We start from the raw sequence: 27,480 nt of genomic DNA on the forward strand, positions 1-27,480 counted from the left end.
GCAAGGCATGTCACACAGGAAGTAAAAGAAATTGTTTGGTGTGGGGCGTATTTTAATATTTTTTCCTTGCTTCTGGATGAACGGGAGAGGGAGGCTACCAGGAAGAACAAAGATTGGATGCTCCCCCAGGGAATGGGCTAATGAATTGCTGAAATACAGGGTCGAGGAGAATTTGATTAATTGGATCCGAGGTTTTTCCATATTCATGGCAATAATGGCTGAGCATTTCCCTAATATGCAGGCAGAGTTGGCATATTATCAGAGCATGATCATGCGGGCGCATGATAAATATGGGGGGAATGGTTGGAAGGAGTATGACAAGAGTTTTAGGAGAACTAAAGCGTCTGATCCATCCCTGTCATGGGACCGCATTGACACAATCTCATGGTTAGACTTATTTGGTGCGGGGGCCCAGGACAATGCCAGCAACCGATCTCTGCAGCCTCTGCAATCCGTTCAGTCCTTTCGGTCACAGTCATCCACAGGTTCCTCTAGTCGTATAAGTAGTGGAGGAACAAGGAAAGGAACATGTTGGGATTTTAATAGAGACCCATGCACTAGAGCGCCCGGCACATGCAAATTTAAGCATGCGTGTTCCTTCTGTGCCAACCCGTCACACCCAGAATACAAATGCCTCAAGAAACCAAGGGATAAGGGTAGGAAGAAGCAGGATTGAGGGGACTACACCGTGCAAGACACGGTCACCCATTCATGTAACGGCTGTGACACCCTGGCTAAACAGATACCCTTGGCATTTCACTGCAAAAACCTTGCTAGATGGCTTCAGGGATGGTTTTCGTATACCGGCACCTGATTATGTAGGAACACCACAGTGCAGGAATCAACTCTCTGTGAGGTCCAATCCCAGTGTAGCAGCAACACAAATTTAAAAAGAATTGCACCTAGGCAGAATAGCTGGCACATTTGATTCCATTCCTGTGGAGAATTTTGTCTGTTCCCCATTGGGTGTGGTCCCCAAGAAAGAGGCGGGGGCGAGTTCAGACCCATCCATAATCTGTCAGCTCCCAAGGGTAATTCATTGAATGATGCAATTGATGATGAGATTTGCAGTGTGAAATATGCTTCCTTTGATCAAGCTGTAGAAATGCTCAGGGGGTTGGGTCCGGGAGCCCTGTTGGCGAAATCTGACATAGAGTCCGCCTTTCGTTTGTTGCCAGTTCACCCATCTGATTTACATCTACTTGGCTTTCAGTTTCAGGGGAAGTTCTACATGGACATGTGTATGCCTATGGGCTGCTCGGTCTCCTGTGCATATTTTGAAAAATTCAGTTGATTTCTGGAATGGGTTTTTAGACAGGTGACAGGACATCAGTTTGTCATGCACTACCTTGATGACTTTCTTATCTTGGGGTCACCGGACTCCCAGGAGTGTGCGTGGGCGCTGCAGGAGTTCTTCGTGCTTATGCAGGATTTCGGGGTTCCATTGGCACCAGGAAAGACAGTTGGACCAACAACAACAATAGAATTCCTAGGGATTGAGTTAGATTCCATCCAGGGGTGCTTCCGGTTTCCCGCAGACAAGATCACCAAGTTCAGGGAATCATTGCAGCAATGCCTGACTAGGGCAAAGGTCACCCTGCACCAGTTGCAACAGACAGTAGGACAGTTGAACTTTGTGCTGAGGGTCATACGTAATGGCGGGTCTTAGGGAGAGACACCACCACACCAGGCTGTCCGCAGAGGTTAGGCAGGACATGCGGATTAGGATGGCATTCTTGCAGGACTTCAATAGCAGGGTAGTTTGGCCCGGTCCACCCACTACTTCTGCGGAGTTAGGTTTAATGACTGACGCTGGGGGTTGTGAGGGATTTGGTGCCATACTTGGAACTGAGTGGGTGGCACAGCGGTGGCCAGCATGGTGGGTAGAGACGGGATTGATGGGCAACATCGGTTTCCTGGAATTGTTTCCCATTTTGGTGGCATTAACGGTGTGGCCAGAACAACTACGTAATCAATCGGTGGTGTTCTGGTCTGACAACATGACGGTGGTTGAATGCATCAACCGACAGGCAGCAAAATGTAAAATGATTCTCCGCTTACTAAAAGAGATGGTTCTGCTATGCATGAGACTGAATATGCAATTTAGAGGTAAACATGTACCAGGGGTGCTGAACCATGCTGCTGATGCACTTTCTCGCTTTAAAATGAAGGTCTTCAGGGCACATCTCCTGGCGGCAGCGTCTTATGCCACCCCCTTACCAGAACCTCTTTGGCAGATTGGTGCCCCCCGACTACCGCACCTCGTGGCAGCTAGCCTAGCACCCAGGACCAGGAAAGCATATGAAAGGGCGTTTTGGGCATATTGTTCTTTCTTGGGGAAAGAGTGGGCTGAGAAGTGGCATGACACGGGAGCGCTTCTTCACTACCTGGGAGCTTTGCAAAGGGAAGGGCGTTCAGCGGCAGCAGCCAAGCGGCACATGGCGGCAATCTCTTTCTTTGCACAGGCTAGAAATAGAGGGGATCCCACCAATAGCTTTACAGTTCGGAAGGCATTGAAAGGGTGGCAGTGTCTCCAAGGTTTTGCACCAGATACAAGGCAGTCGATCGGGGTAGAGTTATTAACATCCTTACTGGGGGTCCTCCCCCTGATATACAACACCCCCAAGGAAGTTCTTTTGTTCAACGCCGCTTTTTCATTGGCCTTTTACGGGGCATTTAGGATTGGGGAACTTGTAGCCCAAAACAAGCAGGACATGCAAGGTGGCTTACAGGTTGACTGTGTAAAGGTGCGAGGGAATGCTCTATTGATATCAATTAGGAAGTCCAAGACAGATCAAGAGGCCCGTGGGGATGGGGTAGAGCTACTTAGGGCACAATGTAACCCTTGCCGCCCTCTCTCACATGTAGAGGCCTTTTTACAGCTAAGATCCAGCTATAAAGGGGGGCCATTGTTAATAAATGCCGATGGTATACCACTCACACGGTTTCCGCTTAAGAGGGTTTTGGACACAGCAATCCAGAAGGAAGGCTTAAACCCTGGTTGTTTTATTACTCATTCTTTTAGAATAGGGGCGGCTACTGAGGCAACAGCCAGGGGCTTCACTAGCAGCAACGCCCAAAGGATTGGGAGGTGGTCCTCTAATTGTTACAAGCGCTATGTGCGGTTACATATGTTATGAATTGAATCATTTCTGGGGTGCTGACGCATGTGTCCTTCTCTGCTTTCATTTACAGTTTCTCAAACCTGTCACGCAGGGGGGAACTTGAAACCTCCCGTCAACAACTTCAGGCACCTCAAGTAATGTCATCACCGAAGCAAGGTTCACAGATCGTGTGGATAATTGGCCATTTGTATGTGAAGCGTTTGTCTCACTTTTTTCTTACAGGCAACTACAATTCAAGGGCAGAGCAGGCAGGTTTTAAGGTATCATTTCAAGGGAAGGGTCGGCTCCACTTTAGTCAGTTTAGGGGTTTTGGTCTAGACCTGTTAAACAGGAGTGGGACCTTTACGGATATTATTGTCTTGCACCTGGGAGGAAACGATTTGGCAAGTCTGGGCAGAAGGTGTTCAGTGGAGACCATAATCACAGAGGTGGGTTGGTTAGCCAAGATATGCCAGGGGGGTGCCATAGTATGGTCACAGATGATACCAAGATTTCAATGGAGAGGGGGCGAGTCTGTGAGGGCACTGAATCACTCGGTGAGGAGAATCAATAACAAAATAGAGAGGCTTTTCAGGGCTCCTCATCTTCACACGATCGCCAAGGGTGCATCAGGGGGGACCCGTGCTTCTTAAAAGATGGTGTCCACTTGTCTAAAGTAGGCAATGAGATATTCTTGGAAAACCTACTAGCTTGGTGGGGTGGCTTCAGGGGCGGGGCATGACCTCCTAGTAAAGCGCAGGGGGGGCCAGATAGTCGGTTAACTATGCTGGCCTGTGGCGGTAAGGTCATGATTGGTGAGCAGTAAATGTAAGGTCCTTTGTTGGGCCCTGCGCCAATTCTTGAATGGGGTCGCTCAAGGGGGAGGGACAAGTGGTCACTCTTAGAACTCCAGGGGCAGTTACAGCAGGTTGGCAGGATGGGTGCGGGGGAACGGGAAGTCAACCTCTCTTTAGGCTGGTTGGCCACCCCGCACCTGCACAGAACTGCAAGGGCCCCTTTATGGAGATAATGTACAGAGTGTACGGGGTAACCGGGGGGGGGGAGTACCCTCACGGTAAATGGGCCCTCTGCGCATGCGCACTCCTTTTGGAGAGCGTGGTTAATTAATAAGGATCTGACACCAGTTAGTGACCTTGCCGTAGGTCCAAATAGGATACGCAGAAAAGTAAATGCTGTGATGATTATTAATGATATGTTTTAGATTCGGATAGGAAACACCTTTGTACTAGAGTTATGTTAAAGTTAGCCATCTGATATCTGTACTTATCAATTATAATCAATGTAATGCCATCATTTTCTGCGTAATTTTTAATTGTATATTAATAATTATGTTTATTAATTTTATGTTTAATAAATACGGCCGGGGCTTCTTACGACTCCAACATCCGAAACTCTTCTCATGTCATTATCTGGGTCCTGATAAGGGAGGAGGGGCTGTAGGTAGTACCTGGCCATAGAGAAAAGGCGGGCTGGCATCGGCCACGCCAAAAGTATGGCGGGTGAGCCCATCCATTCGACCACAGAGGCGAGGGCTGTTGCGCGTGTTGGTGATGCGACAGGCGCACCTCGCACACGATTGGTCTAGGGTCCTGGACGTGACCCGGAAGTGCTTGAAGCACTTCCGGGTCAAGCGATGGACGAACGCCAGGCTGGTTAGAACTGGCCTGGCATGTTAGCAGTTAAAAGGATGGGGAGCATAGGAGTCTTTCTCTTTGCTCCTCGCTCCCCAGCCTGCCGCACCAGCCTCATTGGAGGCTGTAATTGGATTTTCCCTACCCACCATCCCCTAAAGCAAATATTTGAGTTGTGACTTAAGTATGTTTATTTCACAGGTTTGTATACTGTATCGGTTCTGTGGTGTATTATCATAATTGTTTTTCTTTAACAACGTGTTCCGTTTATAGGTCGCCAATTGTCGTATTTAGTGCTATTTCTTGGTCAGGTGGTAAGGTCATGATTGGTGAGCAGTAAATTTTGGGTCGTTAGAGGGTGGCGCATTTCTTGAATGGGGTCGCCCAAGGGGGAGGGACAAGTGGTCTCTCCTAGAACTCCAGGGGCAGTTACAGCCGGTAGACTGGAGGGGTGCGGGGGAGTGGGGAGTCACGCTTTCTCTAGGCTGGTTGGCCACCCCGCACATGCACAGAACTGCAAGGGCCCCTTTATGGAGATAATGTACGGTGGTAACCGGGGGTTGGGGGAAGTACCATCACGGTAAATGGGCCCACTGCGCATGTGCACTCCTTTTGGAGGACATGGTTAATTGATAAGGATCTGACACCAGTTAGTGACCTTGCTGTAGACCCAAATAGGATACGCAGAAAAGTAAATGCTGTGATGATTATTAATGATATGTTTTAGATTCGGATAGGAAACACCTTTGTACTAGAGTTATGTTAAGGTTAGCCATCTGATATCTGTACTTATCGATTGTAATCAATGTAATGCCATAATTTTCTGATTAATTTTTAATTGTATATTAATAATTATGTTTATTAATTTTATGTTTAATAAATACGGCTGAGGGTTCTTATGACCCCCACATCCAAAACTCTTCTCATGTCATTATCTGGCTCTTGATAAGGGAGGAGGGGGTGTAGGTAGTACCTGGCCATATGGCTAACTTCTTCTTCCTCCCCCAGGGGAATGTTACCTACTTGCAATAGTGTGCAGACTGCAGCCCATGATGACACTCTTGAAGGCTTTTTTCAGGGAATATGATTGGGCTGCTTAACTAACCGGCAGGCAGTGGAATATTCGCTTAGCACAGCCCAATGCTTGTTCAATGTGATTTTATTACATCTATGGTTCTGTTGTGATGTTGGTCTCTGTTTGATGGGGTCATTAGCCCAAAAAACCCATAGGCACTTGTTTTGTTATGCATTGCTGTGAATATTGATTTGAGAGCATTCCCATGTATGTTGATGCATGCTTGAATTCTGTTTCGTGGCACACTTACGTTGGTGTCTTTGCTCCTCTGGGAATGTTTAGCCCTTGTTCTCAGTTTTGGCCTGTGCTACACAAATACCCGACACCAAGTGCACAGTCAGGTGTCATGGTTGCATGCCTGGACATGTAGATCATATGTGTCAGGCATGTGTCAGGCACAGTGCTCCTGTTGGCCTAGCTTTGGAAACTTTTGGCCTTCTGATATGTTATGTACATGCCATAGAGCCCTGACCTTTGTTGACAGTGTTTCTTCGCAAACTCGAGCAGGCATTGGTTTGTTAGGTTCACGGAGTCATGTGTCTGGCACATATATATATGAAGGTCAGCATCACATATGGCCCATCACTAAGGAAGGTTTGTCCTATTCTGCCTGTTCCTTGGTCTTATGTGGCATCCCCTGGATTTGGGTGCAAACAAATTAACTGACTTTGCTGCATGCCAACCAGAAGGAACCACCCAGCACAGCAGCCACTCTGAAGACAGCCTTCACAATACTTACTAACAGGAAGCTGCGTACAACAGCAGTAACAACTGCACTTAGGAGTATATAGTTGTGGACAGGGCACAAGAGCAGGGTTCATTTCTTGGTCAAGCCCAGCAGCAGCATCTGGTCAAGTTCCTCTTTTCTCAGGCTCATTTGAACTCAGTAACTGACTAGCTTGATGGAACTTTACCGATAAAAAACAGATGAGGTCTGATTGCGGCCAGATAGGGAGGCCACTGGCGTGAAGCCTTTGAGAACATCTTACTCAAGATCCCTGTTTCGAAAACATGACCCTTCAAGTTAGACACTCCAGGGTTTCCCTTTATGTAAACTATAACTTTGTTGTACTTTTTATCAACATCTTTCTATAATGTTTTGCCCCTTTTCTATGAGAAACGAACAACGTTTCATTAAATATCAAAGCGAAAGAGCCTATTTGGAGCCATACGCTGCGATCACCAGATATTTATTTTGATATTTAATTGAATTTTTCATTCTTCAGAACATCTTTTGCTCTCAGTCTCTGTTTTGTGGTGTGTCCCGGGTTTCTCGTCTGTTGCATTGCCTTTAGTGCTTCTGTCTGTTGATCCTGTGGATTTCTGGCATGGGACCTTCCATTCCTTCTGTTCCACTGTCCCCTCGACGCTAGGGAAGGCCACAGAGAGACGTAGGTGCCTGATGGTTGAAGGTTCTAGTCCTTGCATGCTGGGCCAAAGGGCTCTCTTGAGTCCATCTCTGAATGCGTCTGCCCAGATTCCCCATTCTGGATGAAGATTGCAGTGAGGTTTTTGGGCCAGGGATATTGTTACTCTCCATTCCTCTATCTAGAGCACAGGTATGCCCACACAGTGCCTTATGGAGAGGGGTCTGGAATCCTGTTGTCCCATGCTCTAGTGTTCAGCAGTGCTGGCCAGGAAGCTCCAGATAGCTTCACCCACTGATCATGGGCTGCTCAGGGAGGTAGGTCTGAGAGAGAGGGGATTCAGGCAAACACCATTAGTAGGAGCCTCACTGACCAACAAGCACATCATCACTGCCTCAAGCTTGAACATGTAGGGTGATCCCATGTGGAGTTCAACCCAAACTATAAACTGTGCATCACCTACAGATCAATAGCGACATTCCTGGCCATCACCATCTTATGCCATTCGTGTCTGAACTCAGTCCCAACTCCTGATGAATGGATAACTGAACTCCAGAGTGTTTCCCATTGCTTACTGTTTGCAATCATGTACAAAGTCAAGTATCAACTAGATGTCTTTGATCATGTCTGGAGCCCTCTTCTTTCAGGCCACCACTGAGACTGAATTAGGGCAACAGTTCTGTCACTATAAAAGGTTGAATTGGAACAAAATCAATAAAATAGATTTGCAAAATAATAATAATAATAATAAAACGTTGAATTGGAACATCAAACATTAGATTGTGCCTCTCACAACACATGCACATGCATCCAGAGCCAGCCTACACGAAGGGATGAAAGACGTCGCCGACTGGATGAAGAACAGCCGCCTGAAACTGAACTCAGACAAGACGGAAGTCCTCATCCTGGGATCATCACCCTCCGCCTGGGACGACTCCTGGTGGCCCCCTGCCCTGGGCACCGCTCCCAAGCCAACGGACCACGCAAGCAACCTGGGCTTCATCCTGGACTCCTCCCTCTCGATGACTAGACAAGTCAACGCCATTTCCTCGTCATGCTTCAACACCCTGTGCATGCTCCGCAAGATCTTCAGATCTTCAGATGGATCCCCACAGAAACCAGGAAGACCGTGACCCAGGCACTCGTCACCAGCCGACTGGACTACGGGAACACCCTCTACGCCGGAACCACAGCCAAACTTCAAAAAAGACTCCAACGCATCCAGAACGCCTCCGCACGACTCATCCTGGACATCCCCCGACAAAGCCACATCACCGGACACCTGAGAGACCTGCACTGGCTCCCCGTCAGCAAGAGAATCACGTTCAGACTCCTCACCCACGCACACAAGGCTCTCCACGACCTGGGCCCCAAATACCTCAACGACCGCATGACCTTCTACACACCCACCCGCCAGCTAGGATCGACCAGCCACGCCCTCGCCGCCGTACCACGCATCCGCAGAGCCACCGCCGGAGGTAGATCCTTCTCCTACCTGGCAGCCAAGACTTGGAACTCCCTCCCCACCCACCTTCGGCGAACCCAAGACCATCTCACCTTCAGGAAGCAGCTCAAGACCTGGTTGTTCGAGCAGTAACATACCCCTCTCCCCCAGCGCCTTGAGACCCTCCCGGGTGAGTAGCGCGCTTTACAAATGCCATGATTGATTGCTTGATTGATAGTCAAACTACCATACAAATCCCTCATCACTTTGTCCACAGGAAAAGTATCATACTGATTCTCCTGGAGGCATCTTAATTGTAATCACATCCCTAGGAGTCCACAACTCACATTTAATGCCCAATATTTGTCAACCCACCCACTCAAAAATAATCTGGTTATAACGATTCCATGGTCCACATGGCGCAAAAACTAGTGGGCGAAATTATTAAAAGTTCTAAACATCTGGATTCCACCGTGCCTCACCCTCCAAAAAGAAAAAAAATAATATATATATATATACACACATATATATGTATAGATACATATATATATATTTAGGGTCATTATGCCTGATATATAAAAATAGTGTGTAATAAACCACTAGATATGTGTAAACTCATGCACAGTACTGGCAAACGGAATTCGGAATAGTTTGGGATGAAGCAATTTAAATGTCTTAAACACATTAACATCCGTACACTAAACATTTAGAATGGAGAGGCTCGGAAACATGGAAATTGGAGTGATAACCTTTTAAATCTGAGTTATCATAAATCACGTTTTCTTTCCTTATGAATTAAAATAAAACATTTAGCACTTATTTTTGTGGATCAGTGCAAAAGAATATGATATAAAAATTAGCCTTAACCTTCCATGAATGCATTGAATTGAAACAAATTTGTTTTTATTTGAATTTGCTCACATCTTAAATTGTATTAACTTAGGAAAAGGACATTACACTTGTTCTTTATATATTATCCACTCTTTACTTTTCCAGTTTTTCAATTCTCCTTTTCCTTCATGCGGTGCTATATAAGAGTAAATCACCCTCTACTTCTTTTAAGGATGGCAACGGGCACTTTAATTATGGATGAGTGTTATAAAGCGGAATAATGATATATCTGTGTGCATTGTGGAAGTGAATTTGGAAAATGGATACCAAATTCCACAGTGGTAATGTGTTCAACATTCTAGTTGTCATAGGACTTACACACATTGCAGTAATTGGGTGGGAAAACGGATGCTAAAAAGCTCATAGCAGAAAGAACGTTAACATTCTTGTAGCTGAGGGGTTGTGGAAGGCAAGAATGGACACAAACTCGACATTTGTTTATATGTATAAAAAATTAGCTACCATGAATATAAGATAGGCCCAGTGGAAGGCATTTTGCCAAAACATGTTGGCCATCATTTTTACCTTCATTTGCACTTTTTTTTAAACTGTTTTTATTAACGAAAACAGGCATTGGTACAGTAATATGCAATTGTACTGGTATGTTCATAGAAGAAAGCAAGACACCGTTAGCAAAACAGTACATACATTGTGTAAAATACTCCATCTGTATGTGATCCCCGTGTGATTCCCAGCCCTTCCCCACAACACCCATGGGAATCAGAGATGTTCGTCTCATTCCAGGGTGCTACTTCAGGGTCTCACAATCACCCACGTGTCATATGGCCGGTGTAGGGGGCCCAATATCAACCGTAAGGCGGGCCATTAGTGATTGCCCGTCGCAGCTCCACTGTTGGGGAGATGCAGATGTCCCCTCGGTATTTGTTCCAGTTTCCCCATTTCTGGTCCCATTTCTTGGGGCATCCCCTTCCCTTGAAGACCGTTTCTCAGCTATCATAGCACAGTCCATGTCTTTCGCCCAGTCTGTTACCCGCGGGCTGGTGTCCCGTCCCCACTTCTGTGCTATATTCCGCTTTGCGATCACCCACCCCATTGCGACCCATGCCTGTTCCATCTGAGAGAGGTCGGTAGCCTCCCACATGTTAAGGAAGCAGAGTTTAGGAGAAGGATGCAGGGGCTTGTCACATGTCCTAGCCATTTGGCGTGTTACCCTATCCCAGTAACTTCGTATGTGTGGATATTCCCGTAAAATGTTTATGAAAGTGCCGACTTGGTCGCAGTGTCTAAGACAGAGTGGATCTGGTCGCCTCCGCAGTCGAAACATCAATTTAGCATCAAAATAAACTTGGTGGAGTACTTTAAGTTGTATGAGTCTTGAATGCCAATCCTTCTTGGAGGAGGTGTGAATACCTCTGCCTAGAGCAGGCTTTGTTCCTGAGCTCCAACAGCAAAGGCTCTCACCTCAGGAGGTCAGAAACCTGTCTGTGGTGGCTGGCTGGTAGAGACCAGTCAGTCAACACACTAGTCGTCTGCAGGTTTTCAGGGGGCACCTCTAAGGTGCCCACTGGGTGCATTTATCAATAAATCCAGCAGTGGCATCAGTGTGGATTTATTAAGATGAGGTGTTTCGTACCAAACACCTTGGGGTACAGTACAGTCATCATGCATCTGAGGACCTCGTCATGACGGGTACCAAGCCCATTTACTCGTTACGGCTCCCCTGTGCAATTGTAATACTTAAGGGTGAACTTAGATATCACCGGACATATCGACTCCTGCAGATATACCAGCACATGTGTATTGTGCACCCTGCCTTAGGGCTGCAAAGCCTGCCATGCGGGTGGCTTACCTATACCACATGTAGTGTTTGTGTGCCATGTCGACTCTTTGATTTTCTCTACACCAAGACACGCAGGCTGCAGTGGCAGTTTGCTTAAGCTTGGTGAGAGGTCCCTTAGGGTAAAAACCGTGCTGCAACCCTTAGGCACCCTCTTTAGTTCCAAGGCCCTAGTTACCAGTTGGACCACTTACAGGGATCCTAAAGTGGTGCCAATTGTGGAACAATTGCTCAGTTTAGAGAAAGAACACTCGTACTCGGGACCTGGTTATCAGGAACCCAGTACACTCAGTCAAAGTTGCACCATACACCAGGAAAAAAGTGGGGGGTAACCATGACAAAAGGGGCGCCTTCCTACACTCTGATACACAGAAAAATAGGTATACATTTCTAAAGGATTAATATCAGGATAACACAGGGTTTTTCAGATCGTCTAATATTCTCCAAATGCGTATCGTGAGCGATTCGAATGTTCTTAGTAATATCGTTCCATGCTTGAATAACATAGATTTTCTTGATGGGCTCCTTTTAAAAGCATGGGTAGCAGCTTAAATGGGCATACATGGTTGTTTCTCACTTACACACATGAAAAGCACAGTGGCAACACTTGCCTTGGACAGAATTTCTTAATATACACAGTTAGTAAATCTTTTGTTATCCAAAGACTCTCTATGGTTTGGGATTGGTCAATGGTGTAGACTGCTATTCAATAAAGGCCAATTGTCCATGATTCAACTGATCCTTGCAAAGTTGACAAATGATAAGCAGATTCGTTACAGACCTATCTATATGGAATGCATCAAATGTGCTCAGTTTTTCATGGGTCAAGTTGGCTAGTTGTAGAAGCGTGCACCTTTTTTTAAATGGATGCTGTATTACACTCCCTACACTCTGAATAAATGTAATGCCAACATCTCCCTATACAGACACTGTGCCAGAATGCTTGTCTGGGCAACTGGCTACATATGATTGGGAATTGGCCCTGAATTACAGGGGTACTGGGCAAGCTTTTTAGCAAGCTTTTTAGCAAGCTTTTTGGAATTGTTGAATGAAGCACTGAAAGTTAACTTGGATTCGTGCCTGATGGTGAACTTTTTGGGGGGTCATCACCCATAGTCATGGTTTATGGAAAGGCTTGCACTGGCCGTTGTTGGTAGCCAGATGTGGTATAACCCAATTGTGGAAAACATCAAATCCCCAGGAATGTCAGCTTTGGTTAAAACAGATGCGGAAAAGTGAGGCAATATGAGTTCTGCAGGCTTTAAGAATGGAGCAAGTAATATATTTCCTGAAAATGATGGATACATTCCACAGCATGGGCAGGGTAGGAACATGAACTTTAAAGTTGTTTGGGATTGGATTAATTTAAGATCACAGTGTGGCATAAAGATGTATTATTTGAACATTTGGAATGCCTTGTGTTTTATATTGCTAACGCTTACTTTTGTTTGTGTGTATCCGTATTTCTAATTGTATTTATATGAGCTGATAAAAAACAGAAAACCCGCTCACTCCAAATTCTCCAAAGCAGCTGAAGTAGAGAGAATAATGTATGGTTCTACTGTTGTTATAAATAGTAAGCTTGTCATAGCATGACTATACATGCCTTATGGAGAGATGGGGGTTGAGGATTGGTTTATGGTGGTAGGTTAGGGATTGGTAAGCAGATACGGATTGAATCATGAGATGTGTTGGGTTAAGGAAAAGGACAGGACAATTGGGACTGGATAACAGGATAGACTGGGATAAGAGAAGGTGTAGGAGGATGATGATGGAATCAGGTCACGTGGTATGTTGGATTAGGGAGGAGGTGAATGATGCGGATTTGTTAAAGAGACCAGATAGGATTAGGTACAGGGTATGATGCAGAAGGGTGATAAAAGGGGTAGGATGACGATCAGTGTTTTTTTCCATTATTTTTGCAACAGTCAAAGAAATTTGAGATGTAAATTTCCGTCTTCACCTATCCTTCAACGTTTTACATGAAGGCCGATCCTGTGGGTAGGTTACACTTCAGTATTGCTGTCATGGCCAACTTCTTCTTCCTCGCCCAGGGGAACGTTACCTACTAGCAATAGTGAGCAGACTGCAGCCCATGATGACAATCTTGAAGGCTTTTTTAAGGGAATTTGATTGGGCTGCTTAACTGACCGGCAGGCAGTGGAATATTCGCTTAGCACAGCCCAATGCTTGTTCAATGTGATTTTATTACATCTATGGTTCTGTTGTGATGTTGGTCTCTGTTTGATGGGGTCATCAGCAAAAATGACCCATAGGGACTTGTTTTGAGAGCATTCACATGTATGTTGATGCATGCTTGAATTCTGTCTTGTGGAACACTCACGTTGGTGTCTTTGCTCTTCTGGGAATGTTCAGCCCTTGTTTTCAGTTTTGGCCTGTGCTACAGAAATACCCTACACCAAGTACACAGTCAGGTGTCATGGTTGCATGCCTGGACATGTAGATCATAAGTGTCAGGCATTTGCAACAGTGCTTCTGTTGGCATGGCTTCGGAAACTTTAGGCCTTCTGATGTGTTATGTGCATGCCAAAGAGTCCTGACCTTTGTTGACATTGTTTCTTCGCAAACTCGAGCAGACATTGGTTTGTTAGGATCATGGAGTCATGTGTCTGGCACATATATATATGAAGGTCAGCATCACATGTCATATGGGCCATCACTAAGGAAGGTTTGTCCTGTTCTGCCTGTTCCATGGTCTTATGTGGCACCTGGATTTGGGTGCAAACAAATTAACTAACATTGCTGCATACCAACCAGAAGGAACCACCCAGCACATCAGCCACTTTGAAGACAGGCCTTTATGTTACTTACTAACAATAAGCTCCCTACAACAGCAGTAACAACTGCACTTAGGAGTACAGAGTTGTGGACAGGGCACAAGAGCAGGGTTCATTTCTTGGTCAAGCCCAGCAGCAGCAGCATGATGTGTGTTTCCTCTTTGACCATCCGGTCAAGTTCCTCTTTTCTCAGGCTCATTTGAACTCAGTAACTGACTATCTTGATGGAACTTTACCAATAAAAAACAGATGAGGTCTGATTGCTGCCAGATAGGGAGGCCACTGGCGTGAAGCCTTTGAGAACATCTTACTCAAGATCCCTGTTTCGAAAACATGACCCTTCAAATTAGACACTCCAGGGTTTCCCTTTATGTAAACTATAACTTTTTTGTACTTTTTATCAACATCTTTCTATAATGTTTTGCCCCTTTTCTATGAGAAACGAACAACGTTTCATTAAACATCAAAGCGAAAGAGCCTATTTGGAGCCGTACGCTGCGATCACCAGATATTTATTTTGAGATTTAATTGAATTTTTAATTCTTCAGAACATCTTTTGCTCTCTCCCTGTTTTGTGGAGTGTGTCTCGGGTTTCTTGTCTGTTGCTCTAGAGTTCAGGGCTGGTCAGGAAGCTCCAGATAGATTCGCCCACTGATCATAGGCTGGTAAGGGAGATAGGTCTTGGAGGTGGGGGATCCAAGCCTATTTGTATATATATAAATAACTCTAACCACTAGTATATGTAGTAGACCTTTGTACTTACTACCATTCCTATGTGATTTTAGAGTTTATCTGTTTGTATCTCTTCCTTGAGTGACTTTACAACTTGTACATTTGCAATTTTTTTCTGTTTATATCTCTTATGTAACTCATGTAATCCAAAGTCCTTTTGTAACGCAACCAGTTCTTTTGTAGAGCGCTCTGACACCTATGGGTAATGTTTGCGCTATATAAAATCACATTAAATAAATAAAATATATATATATACCATTGCTAGGAGCGTCACTGACCAACACACATATCATCACTGCCCCAAGCTTGAACATATAGGGTGCTCACATGTGGGGTTCAATCCAAACTATAAACTGTGCATCACCTACATATCAATAGCGACATTCCTGACCACCACTATCTTATGCCACTGGTGTATGAACTCAGTCCCAACTCCTGAAGAATGGCTAACTGAACTCCAGAGTTTTTCCAAAGTCAAGGATCTGCTAGAAATCTTTGCTCATGTCTGGAGCCCTCTTCTTTCAGGCCACCACTGTGACTGAATTAGGGTAACAGTTCTGCCACTATAAAAGGTTGAATTGGGAAATCAAACATTAGATTGTACCCCTCCCAACACATGCACTTCCAGTCAAACTACTTAACAAAACCCTCATCACTTTGTCCACAGGAAAAGCATCATACTGATTCTCATGAAGGCGTCTTAATTGTAACCACACGCCTAGGGGTCCACAACTCGCAAATATTGCCCAATATTTGGAATCGAACCCCCTCAAATGTAATCTGGTCATAATGATCTCATGTCCACATGGCATAAGAAACCAGTGGGCGAAATTATTAAAAGTTCTGAACATCAGGGTTCCACCGTGCCTCACTCCCCTCCCGGTATGTGTGTGTGTATATATATTATATATGTATATGTGTATATATATATATATATATATATTTTTTTTTGTCCACAAGGTTGCCCTTTAAGGATTCGCCGCTCGAGCAGAAGTTACCGCACTCAAAACTACAGGCGGAGAAGTAACAGCATGCCCCCAAGCCTTTGTTTACTATGCCATACGCGTTTCGAGCTGAGTAATAGCTCTTGTTCACTGGCTGGTTGAATGACAAGAACAGGTGAGTTTAGAACCATTCATTTATTCAATTTAATGTCCCGCCCCAGTGAGCGTTTCTATAGGGCATTCTGAATAAGGTAGTCCGTTGTAATGCCAAGTGACATGGAAAAGGTTCTAAGATGCAAGTGCGCTGTCACGGCAAACATCCTTTTCAATTTCAAATCCGGTTGGGTAAAGGCAACAGGAGCATCACCATAAACGTCCCCAGTATACGCTGTAGTTCAGGCCCTCTGCTTTCCTGAAGACGCCCATAGGTACGAGCACCCCAGACCTGTTGCAACAGCGGTTGGGCAAATCCGCGACCAGGCATGGCCGCTTAATTTTTTGTCCACAAGGTTGCCCTTTAAGGATTCGCCGCTCGAGCAGAAGTTACCGCACTCAAAACCACAGGCGGAGAAGTAACAGCATGCCCCCAAGCCTTTGTTTACTATGCCATACGCGTTTCGAGCTGAGTAATAGCTCTTGTTCACTGGCTGGTTGAATGACGAGAACAGGTGAGTTTAGAACCATTCATTTATTCAATTTAATGTCCCGCCCCAGTGAGCGTTTCTACAGGGCATTCTGGATAAGGTAGTCCGTTGTAATGCCAAGTGACATGGAAAAGGTTCTAAGATGCAAGTGCGCTGTCCCGGCAAACATCCTTTTCAATTTCAAACCCGGTTGAGTAAAGGCAACAGGAGCATCACCATAAACTTCCCCAGTATACGCTGTAGTTCAGGCCCTCTGCTTTCCTGAAGACGCCCATAGGTACGAGCACCCCGGACCCGCTGCAACCGCGGTGGGGCAAATCCGCGACCAGGCATGGCCGCTTAATTTTTTGTCCACAAGGTTGCCCTTTAAGGATTCGCCGCTCGAGCAGAAGTTCCCGCACTCAAAACCACAGGCGGAGAAGTAACAGCATGCCCCCAAGCCTTTGTTTACTATGCCATACGCGTTTCGAGCTGAGTAATAGCTCTTGTTTACTGGCTGGTTGAATGACGAGAACAGGTGAGTTTAGAACCATTCATTTATTCAATTTAATGTCCCGCCCCAGTGGGCGTTTCTACAGGGCATTCTGGATAAGGTAGTCCGTTGTAATGCCAAGTGACATGGAAAAGGTTCTAAGATGCAAGTGCGCTGTCCCAGCAAACATCCTTTTCAATTTCAAACCCGGTTGGGTGAAGGCAACAGGAGCATCACCATAAACGTCCCCAGTATACGCTGTAGTTCAGGCCCTCTGCTTTCCTGAAGGCGCCCATAGGTACGAGCACCCCGGACTCGCTGCAACCGCGGTGGGGCAAATCCGCGACCAGGCATGGCCGCTTAATTTTTTGTCCACAAGGTTGCCCTTAAGGATTCGCCGCTCGAGCAGAAGTTACCGCACTCAAAACCACAGGCAGATAAGTAACAGCATGCCCCCAAGCCTTTGTTTACTATGCCATACGCGTTTCGAGCTGAGTAATAGCTCTTGTTCACTGGCTGGTTGAATGACGAGAACAGGTGAGTTTAGAACCATTAATTTATTCAATTTAATGTCCCGCCCCATCTATACTAATATAATAAAGAGAGAGCCCAAACCTTTGAGGCGGGTAATCTCAGGAACCACAGCACCAATCACAACACCCAATACAGCGTTGGAAAGGGCGGTTGCAGCAGAAGGACATAGGCTATGCAGACGCCCACCATATACATGTAAAAGGTAAAAGAACCGTGCCAGCAAAGTAGTCCCTTGTGGGCGTGTCTGCGTTGTGCTGTGGGCGTTTGCTGGGGGCGTGACAAACGCTGGGGGCATGTGGTACGTTCTGCCCTTTATGCCATGTCGCATATCGTGTGCTAATCCCACCCTGCTCCCTTTAAATACCCCTGCACCCCATAATCATAACCCACCCTTACTCCTTAAAATACCCCAACACCCTTAAACACTAACCCATCTTAACCCTATAAATACACCCTGCACCCCAAAACCCAAACCTATCCCTAAACCCTAAAAATACCCCTGTACCCCAAAACCCAAACCTAGCCCTGAACACTATAAATACCCCTGTACCTCAAAATCCCAAACCTACCCCTGAACCCTAAAAATACCCCTGTACCCCAAAAACCAAACCTAGCCCTGAACCCTGAAAATACTACTGTACCCCAAAACCACCCCTGAACCCTAAAATACCCCTGTACCCCAAAACCCAAACCTAGCCCTGAAAATACCCCTGTACCCCAAATCCCAAACCTACCCCTGAACCCTAAAAATACCCCTGTACCCCTAAACACACACCTAGCCCTGAACCCTAAAAATAACCCTGTACCCCAAAACCCAAACCTACCCCATACCCCTAAAATACCCCTGTACCCCAAAACCCAAACCTAGCCCTGAACCCTAAAAATACCCCTGTACCCCAAACCCCAAACCTAGCCCTGAACCCTTAAAATACCCCTGTACCCCAAAACCCAAACCTAGCCCTGAACCCTAAAAATACCCCTCTACCCCAAAACCCATACCTATCCCTAAACCCTAAAACTACCCCTGTACCCCATAACCCAAAACTATATCTGAACCCTTAACATACCCAAACACCCCAAAACATATACCTCAGTACCCCCAAAACATATACCCCTATACCCATACTTACCTTATCCAAACATTTAAAAAAACATGCTTTTACCATTCATGCATTTACAACGAATTTCATTGTAAATGTGTGCGTGGTAAAAGCATATAAAATGTAATGCCATGTGTTATAATGGCATTGCGGAGTCATGGTACTTTCGTAATGAAAGTATGCGGAGTGATGGTATGCGGAAAAAAAGTTGCGGAATAATGGGTGTTTACCCTCCCCCGGTAAGTACATTGGTGCCACGGCGGCCCACATCTCCAGGAACATACTCATATTTTTTCACCACCCATTTGAAAATTGCACAGGTCTCTCTCATTGATGGCCAGCACCGACATACACTTTTAGACATACCTCCCGCCACAAGTTTTAGAATTGCGAACTTTAGAGCTGGGGAGCTACGTTCGAATCTCGGCATCAGCTCAACATCTCCCCGTCTCTCCGTGCCTACCACAAATGAATGTGTTCTTCTGTAATGTAAATTGTGCTCATGCCATGTTGTCGAGTTCGTGCTATATAATATTGCAAGGAAAAATAAAGCAGGGAAACTCGAGTTCACACACTACTGAACGCGCACTCTTAAGTGCATCAGGAGTGCACTGTGAATCAGAGCGTTTCACAGGCCTGTCACAGATAAAAAATGCTATCAAAACGAAATCCTAGAAAACAATATACTACTGGCCGGCAGCAATTCATACCTGGACAACGTCGGGACGGGCTGCTAGTATATATATATTGTAATCGCCTCGCGCTACTCCAGCACAAGAAAAAGTCGCACGCAGGATTTGCAATTTGTGAAAAAGTTGTATTTATTGACTATAAAGTTAATAAATACAATTTTTCCACGAATTGCAAATCCTGAGTGCGACTTTTTCTTGTGCTGGAGTAGCGCAAGGTGATTACAATATTATAGCAGGTCCAGCCCCCGCCTGTCAGCACCTACCCCGATAAGATCGGAAGAGAGGATGGACCTTGTTTTGAGATATATATAATATGTAGTACCTACTAGCGGTCGTCAGTAGGTAGTTATAGTTAGAACTTAGTTTCCATAGGAAATGCCTTTTTTGATTTGCTAATAACTTTGGCGTCGATTGACGAATCTTTGCGAAATTCTCCCAAAAAAAGTCTATCCAGGTCAGCTCCTATCCTGAAAGTTTGGGGGTGATTCTTCAAGCGGGTAATAAGAAAAAAGGGGGGTCCCAAAACGCGTTTTACCCATGTTAATTTCCATAGGAAATTTTGAGACCGTCTACAGCCCGAACTGCTGAACGGAATTACCCCAAATTTTCAAAAAGGTAGTGCTTGGTTCAGAAAGGGACCTTTTTATTATATGGTATAAATACATTCAGTAGTTGCTGAGAAATTAAAAAAATTAATGTTTTGATATCTAGGGACGTTGTGGAGTCGCGATCCCTCCCGACCATGTGCTTCATTCTAATTGGCTGCGAACACTCCAAACCAGGAAGTGTTGGCAGCCATCTTGTGACTCAGTAGAAGCGAGTCACCAGAAAACAGAGAAACAAGGATGTAAAACAAGAGAAGGGGGCAGGGAAGAAATACCCGGACCCCCTATTCCTGCTCAGGGGGTCCCAGAAGGACCCACAGGGCCAAAGAAAAGCATTTGTTTTAAAAAAATCATCGCAATTCGCGCTGGGGTTGCGAATTCTGTCGAAATTGTTTAAAAACAATGAAGCGCGGGTCCTCGCGTTTTATTTCAATGAGGCCCCAGGATGGGCTAGGTCCTGTGGGCATTTCTCAAAAAATAATAGTGGAGGCCCGCTGGGTCCCCCGTAGCCCGGGGACCACCACCTGCCCGAGGCTTCACTCAAATTGGGTGGGGGGGAGCGCGGCCACCCTCCTGGAGCCCGTGATGGCCCTGGGGACCACCACCCCCAGGGCCTACTCATGCAGTGTCCCGGGTTGCCCATCCCCGGGACACTGATGTTTGCTATGACAGGGCGGGAGCCGCGTGGCTCCTGCCCTGTCATAGCAAACTTGCTTTGGATTTTGGAAGCGAGAGCTGCATGTCAGCAGCTCCCCATGTGGAAAAGCAATGCCGGCTCCCGCAGGACGCGGGGAGCTGGCGGGAGTGTGGTGGCATTGGGGCTCCCCCCACTGTCCCCAAAGGTGAGGCCAGGCCTCGGGGAATGGGTCCTCAGGGCCAGAATTGGCTACGGGAGGGGGGCCAACGCGGCCCTCTTCTGTTTTTTTTTTTTTTTAAATAATGAACATGTCGGCATGCTTCGGGGGATGAGGTCCCCGAGGCAAATGTAAATTAGTGAAAGTGGCCGTTTTAAAAAATATATAAAAATAATAAAGTCACGACTCTAGCATGGCTCTCAGCGCGGCCCCCGTGTGAAAGCGATGGGTGCGCAGCACTCGAGTACTTCTTAAGTCTTTCAAACACCGTGGGGTAAATTCTCAAGGATACATCGCCGAGTTAGCGGCACTTTATCGCAACCAAAATGGTGATACATTTAACGCACCATTCACAAGCTGGAGCAAACAGCCCATATCACCAGGTTACCAGTGATGGCAGCCTCAAAAAGCATCGTCACGGATGACCCAGGCAAATATTGCTGATGAGATGTAGAGTAGGCGTTCCCGTGCAAAAAGCAACGAACACATCTCTTCGCAAGTTTCTGAACCACCAGCAAGATCGTCGAAGAGAGTACAAAACAGGTGCTAAGGTGCGTTAGTAGCAGGAAATTTACACCTGCTCTGAGCTGGTGTAAACTCGGACTACAACCTGCAACATGAAAGGGAGCCCAGCCCAGAGCTACACCTGAACGACAACAGATGCAATGAAGCCAACGATCATGCAGCTCGGACATCCAACACTGCTCCGACACCCTCCTCCACTAGCCCCTTGTCCGCTATTCCCCCTCACCCCCCCCCACAAACAAATGTGACAGAAAACAACAAAATAAAAGTAGGTACAGGCATGGCGTGTCATCCCTCAACAATTTGTGAATCACAGCCTGCAAGACAAAAAGAAAGATAAGATTGTGCGACATGCATCCATCAAAGGTGAAAGAGAGAGAGAAAGAGTGAGAGAGAGGAAGAGAGAGAGAAAGAAAGAAAGAGTGAGATAGAGGAAGACAGAGAAAGAGAGAAAGAGAGAGAGAGGAAGAGAGAGAGAAAGAGTGTGATACAAGGAAGAGAGAGAGAAACAGAGTGAGAGAAAGGAAGAGAGAGAAAAACAGTGAGACAGAGAGGAAGAGCGAAAGAGAAAGAATGAGAGAGAGGACGAGACAGAGAAAGAGTGTGAGAGAGAAAAAGGAAGAGATAGAGAGTGAGAGAGAGAGAAAGAGTGTGAGTGACAAAAAGGAATAGATGGAGAGGGAGAGTGAGTGTTGACACTGTGGAAAAAATCCTCACAGCTCACCTTTCTGCCACCGGTGTGTCTCCAACCACGTCCCAGGGCATAGTGCAGCCCTCAAGTTTAGTCATCTGAAAAATAGTATAGAATCAGTTACGGCGAGTACATACAACTGCATATGCCTAATTCTCTGTTTCACCCCTGCACACCCAGGGTGCTGCACCCCATCTACTTCCACTGCCCAGAGGTGTCTGCCTGCTGCTGTGCATCCAGACTGCTGCACCCCATCCACTCCCACTGCGTAGAGGTGTCTGCCCGGTCCTGTGCACCCAGGCTGCTGCACCCCATCCACTCCCACTGCTCGGAGGTGTCTGCCCGCTCTTGTGCACCCAAGCATGCTGTACACTATCCACTCCCACTGCCCAGAGGTGACTTCCCGCTGCTGCGGAAACAAGCCTCTCTGCTCACCTTCCGCTACCGGCGTGTGTCTAAGAGGGTCCACCACGTGCCGAAGCAACCTCTTCATCCGTTGTGTACACTCGGTCAATCCGAGCTCACAATTCAAAGTGGGTGTTGATTGCCAGGATGGCCACGCATCATTGAAGGCTGCACAAGCGCTCAGTTCTGGTGGCACTAACTCAGTGGAACTGAAGTCATTGCCTCGTGGCGGGAAGTCCGCGTCGGAGGGGGTCGTCAATCTGTGAATCACCGCCTGCTAGACAAAAAGCAAGAGAAGTTTCTGTGTCATGCACCCATCAAAGGAGAGAGATAGAAAGAAAGAGTGAGAGAAAGGAAAAGAGAGAGAAAGAAAGAAAGAGTGAGAGGAAGACAGAGAGAAAGAGAGAAAGAGAGAGAGAGAGGAAGAGAGAGAGAGCGAGAAATAGTATGAGAAAGAGGAAGAGAGAAACAGAGGAAGAGTTAAAGAGAGCAAGAGAGAGAGATAGAGTGAGAGAGAGAGGAATAGGGAGAGAAAGAGAGATACAGTGTGAGAGAGAGAGGGAGAGAGAGAGTGAGAGAGAGAGGAGGAGAGAGAGAAAGGGTGTGAGGGAGAGAAAGGACAAGATGGAGAGGGACAGTGAGTGCCCACACTGTGGGCAAAACCCTCACAGCTCACCTTTCCGCCATCGGTGTGTCTCCAACCACGTGCTGGGACATAGTGGAGCCCTCAAGCTTACTCATCTGAAACGTAGTATGGAATCAGTAATGGCAGAGTACATACAACTGCGCACGCCTAAATCGCTGTCCCGCCTTTGTGTATCCAGGCTGCTGCACCCCATCCACTTCCACTGCCCAGAGATGTCTGCCCGCCGCTGCGCACCCAGACTGCTGCACCCCATCCACTTCCACTGCCCAGAGGTGTCTGCACACTGCTGCGCACCCAGGCTGCTACACCACATTCACTCCCACTGCTCAGAGGTGACTGCCTCTTCACCTTCAAGAAACCCACCACGCACCACCGCACCCAACAGATGCCTCACCGCTGCTGGAGCAAAGTCACCGAAGACCAGCTAACCACCACCCTCGCCCAGAGCCCACCCACTGACCATACCGACCCCGACACCGCCGCCCTCAACCTCAGACAGTGGATCAACAACTGCGCCAAAACCCTCGCCCCGATCAAGAAACCCTCCAACAATCATACCAACAAGAAAGCCAGCTGGTTCACTGAAGACCTCCGGGCCTCCAAGCAAACCTGCCGAAAGCTGGAGAAGATCTGGCTCCGTGTACGAACACTGGACAGCCACGCCGCACACAAGAATGCCACCCGCAGACACCATCACCTCATCAGATCCGCCAAAAGGGCCTCCTTCAAAGACCGCCTAGACAACACCGTGCACAATAGCAAAGAGCTCTTCAACATCGTGAAGGAACTCTCCAACCCCAGCTCCAACACCAATGACGTCCCACCCTCGCAAGACCTGTGCAACTCGCTGGCCATCTTCTTCCACTGCAAGATCACAGACATCCACGACAGTTTCAACGCCACGACTGCCCCGACAACCACTGAGACCTCCGCCCCCACGACCATCATCCGCACCAACCGCCTGCTCTACTGGACCAACATCAATGACGATGACACCATCAAGATCATGAACACCATCCACTCCGGATCTCCGTCAGATCCATGCCCACACCACATCTTCAACAAAGCCAGCACATTCATCGCACCCTATCTCCGGAAAGTCATCAACACCTCCTTCGAGACAGCATCCTTCCCTGAGAGCTGGAAGCACGCTGAGATCAACGCCTTACTCAAGAAACCCAAGGCGGACCCCAAGGACCTCGAGAACTTCCGGCCCATCTCCCTGCTCCCGTTCCCGGCAAAGGTCATCGAGAAGACCGTCAACAAACAACTGACCCGCTACCTCGAGGAGAACAACATCCTGGACCCTTCCCAGTACGGGTGCCGCAGCAACCACAGCACAGAGACTGCCCTCATCGCCACCACCGATGACATCAAGTCCCTGCTGGACAATGGAGAAACGGCGGCCCTCATCCTCCTGGACCTGTCAGCCGCCTTCGACACGATCTGTCATCACACACTACGAACACGCCTCCACAACGCTGGGATCCAAGAGAAGGTCCTGGACTGGACCACCTCCTTCCTCTCCGGCAGAACACAGAGCGTCCGCCTTCCCCCCTTCCACTCCGAAGCCACAGAGATCATCTGCGGGGTACCCCTGGGCTCATCCCTCAGCCCAACCCTGTTTAACATCTACATGGCACCGCTCGCCCACGTCGCCCGTCGGCACGACCTCAACATCCTCTCCTACGCCGATGACACCCAGCTGATACTCTCCCTCACCAGGGACCCCGACACCGCCAGGACCAGCCTACACGAAGGGATGAAAGACGTCGCCGAGTGGATGAAGACCAGCCGCCTGAAACTGAACTCAGACAAGACGGAAGTCCTCATCCTGGGATCATCACCCTCCGCCTGGGACGACTCCTGGTGGCCCCCTGCCCTGGGCACCGCTCCCAAGCCAATGGACCACGCAAGCAACCTGGGCTTCATCCTGGACTCCTCCCTCTCGATGACTAGACAAGTCAACGCCGTTTCCTCGTCATGCTTCAACACCCTGTGCATGCTCCGCAAGATCTTCAGATCTTCAGATGGATCCCCACAGAAACCAGGAAGACCGTGACCCAGGCACTCGTCACCAGCCGACTGGACTACGGGAACACCCTCTACGCCGGAACCACAGCCAAACTTCAAAAAAGACTCCAAGTAGAAGAAGTCCAGTAGAACATTGTTATTTATTTCTACTGATTGTACATTTTCGGCGTTATCAATATGTACATTTAGTGTACAGTGTTCCTGATGCGCAGTTTCTAGCCCATATATAGTCATATTTATTTCTTCTTCTGGTGGTTGTATTTTCTGTGAAGGAAAAAGAAGTTAGTTAATTTCATTTTTTTTAAGTCCTTTTTTTTTTCTTGTGTTGACCTACGGAAAAATTTCTTGTTATATGCAGGCTTAAATAATGTTAATAAGTAGTGAAGATAGTTTAAGAAAGGATAGATGTGAGTAAAGATAGTGAAAAGGTATAATATAGTGTGTATAATAGAGGATTAGAGACTGTTTTGTAATGTTATAGGTACTTTAGTAAAAATACGTATTAATAAATAGTGAGTAGTAGGTACTAGTTTTGTGGTTTAAAAGAGTATTGTAAATAGTGATTATAGTTAATAGTGCAGTGTGAGTTGAGTTTGAGTTATTAGTAGAGTGTGTATGTTTTTTTTAGTGCATTGTTAATTATTTTTGGGAGTATTGAAGTTATTGGCGTAGTAGTATAAAGAGAATTTGAAAACGACAAAATTGTGTACTTAAGTGTTAGTATTAAAGTCATATTTGTAAGTGATAGTTGGGCATTCTTAGTAAGTTATTTTGAAATAGTGAATGTTATTTTTCTGTAATTGTGTTTTTTATGGTGTGAGTAATAAAGAGAGAGTAGTTAAGATTGAGTAGTAGATTTATTAGTGGAGAGTATTAGTGAGTTTTATAGTAGTGATTAGTAGAATACGTAGTATAGCTTAATCGATTTAGATAGAGAGTATTAGAAGAGAGAGTTTGAGTGAATTGTAATTAGTGAATATAGAGTTTGATAGTGTTTTAAAAAGTAAATAGTATAGATTGAGTAGTAGAGCAAGTTATTAATAGTTTAATAATTTGTACTTACTTGAAATTGTGTATTTCTTGTTGTGTTTAACATTTTATTGCTGCTAAATTCATGCACTGTCAGGTGCGTCATCTTTATGTAGGATCCAATTTCTATGGGGAAGTCTGTGGCATCTCTCCAAAGAGTTATTTTCACTGAGTCCGTTGTATCTTTCACAGTTATTGATTTAAGTTTTGTATCTTGGCCAGCAATAATAATTGTTTTTGTTTCTTCTTCCTGTAAGACAAAAAATTGGTAATAGAAATTTGTTTATTATGTTACAGTGTTGGTGTGTAAGAGTGTGGGTGTTAAAGAGTTGGTGTGAGCGTGTTGTAGCAGAATGTGTGTGTTAAAGAATGTGTGTGAAAGTGTGTGAGTGTGCGAAAGAGTGTGCTCAAGAGTGTGTACGAAAGTGTTTTTTATGAGAGTCTGTCAAAGAGAGAGAGTCTGTCAAAGAGAGAGAGTCTGTCAAAGAGAGAGAGAGTCTGTCAAAGAGAGAGAGAGTCTGTCAAAGAGAGAGAGAGTGTCAAAGAGAGAGAGAGTCTGTCAAAGAGAGAGAGAGTCTGTCAAAGAGAGAGAGAGTCTGTCAAAGAGAGAGAGAGTCTGTCAAAGAGAGAGAGAGTCTGTCAAAGAGAGAGAGAGTCTGTCAAAGAGAGAGAGAGTCTGTCAAAGAGAGAGAGTCTGTCAAAGAGAGAGAGTCTGTCAAAGAGAGTCTGTCAAAGAGAGAGAGTCTGTCAAAGAGAGAGAGTCTGTCAAAGAAAGAGAGTCTGTCAAAGAGAGAGAGTCTGTCAAAGAGAGAGAGAGTCTGTCAAAGAGAGAGTCTGTCAAAGCGAGAGAGTCTGTCAAAGAGAGAGAGAGTCTGTCAAAGAGAGAGAGTCTGTCAAAGAGAGAGTTTGTTAAAGAGAGAGAGTCTGTCAAAGAGAGAGAATCTGTGAAAGAGAGAGTCTGTCAAAGAGAGAGAGTCTGTCAAAGAGAGAGAGTCTGTCAAAGAGAGAGAGTCTGTGAAAGAGAGAGAGTCTGTCAAAGAGAGAGAGTCTGTCAAAGAGAGAGAGTCTGTCAAAGAGAGAGTCTGTCAAAGAGAGAGTCTGTCAAAGAGAGAGTCTGTCAAAGAGAGAGTCTGTCAATGAGAGAGAGTGTCAAAGAGAGAGAGTGTCAAAGAGAGAGAGTGTCAATGAGAGAGAGTGTCAATGAGAGAGAGTGTCAAAGAGAGAGTCTGTCAAAGAGAGAGAGTCTGTCAAAGAGAGAGAGTCTGTCAAAGAGAGAGAGTCTGTCAAAGAGAGAGAGTCTGTCAAAGAGAGAGAGTCTGTCAAAGAGAGAGAGTCTGTCAAAGAGAGAGTCTGTCAAAGAGAGAGAGTCTGTCAAAGAGAGAGAGTCTGTGAAAGAGAGAGAGTCTGTGAAAGAGAGAGAGTCTGTCAAAGAGAGAGAGTCTGT

The 27,480-nt window shown here is 46.3% G+C and overlaps 1 protein-coding gene across 1 annotated transcript in view; it reads right to left on the minus strand.

The window, feature by feature from the left end:
• LOC144752603 (uncharacterized) overlaps window positions 1-27,480 on the minus strand; it is a 78,943-nt gene that overhangs the window by 24,376 nt on the left and 27,087 nt on the right. Inside the window, exons 5-6 of the mRNA XM_078640485.1 lie at window positions 26,071-26,286; window positions 25,167-25,271 (exon numbers count right to left, since the gene is read on the minus strand). Coding sequence (XP_078496611.1) covers window positions 25,167-25,271; window positions 26,071-26,286 — 321 coding nt within the window. The remainder of the gene's footprint in view (window positions 1-25,166; window positions 25,272-26,070; window positions 26,287-27,480) is intronic.

The sequence above is a fragment of the Lissotriton helveticus genome, chromosome 5_1 (assembly GCF_964261635.1).
Source record: "Lissotriton helveticus chromosome 5_1, aLisHel1.1, whole genome shotgun sequence".
Classification (NCBI taxonomy): Eukaryota; Metazoa; Chordata; class Amphibia; order Caudata; family Salamandridae; genus Lissotriton; species Lissotriton helveticus.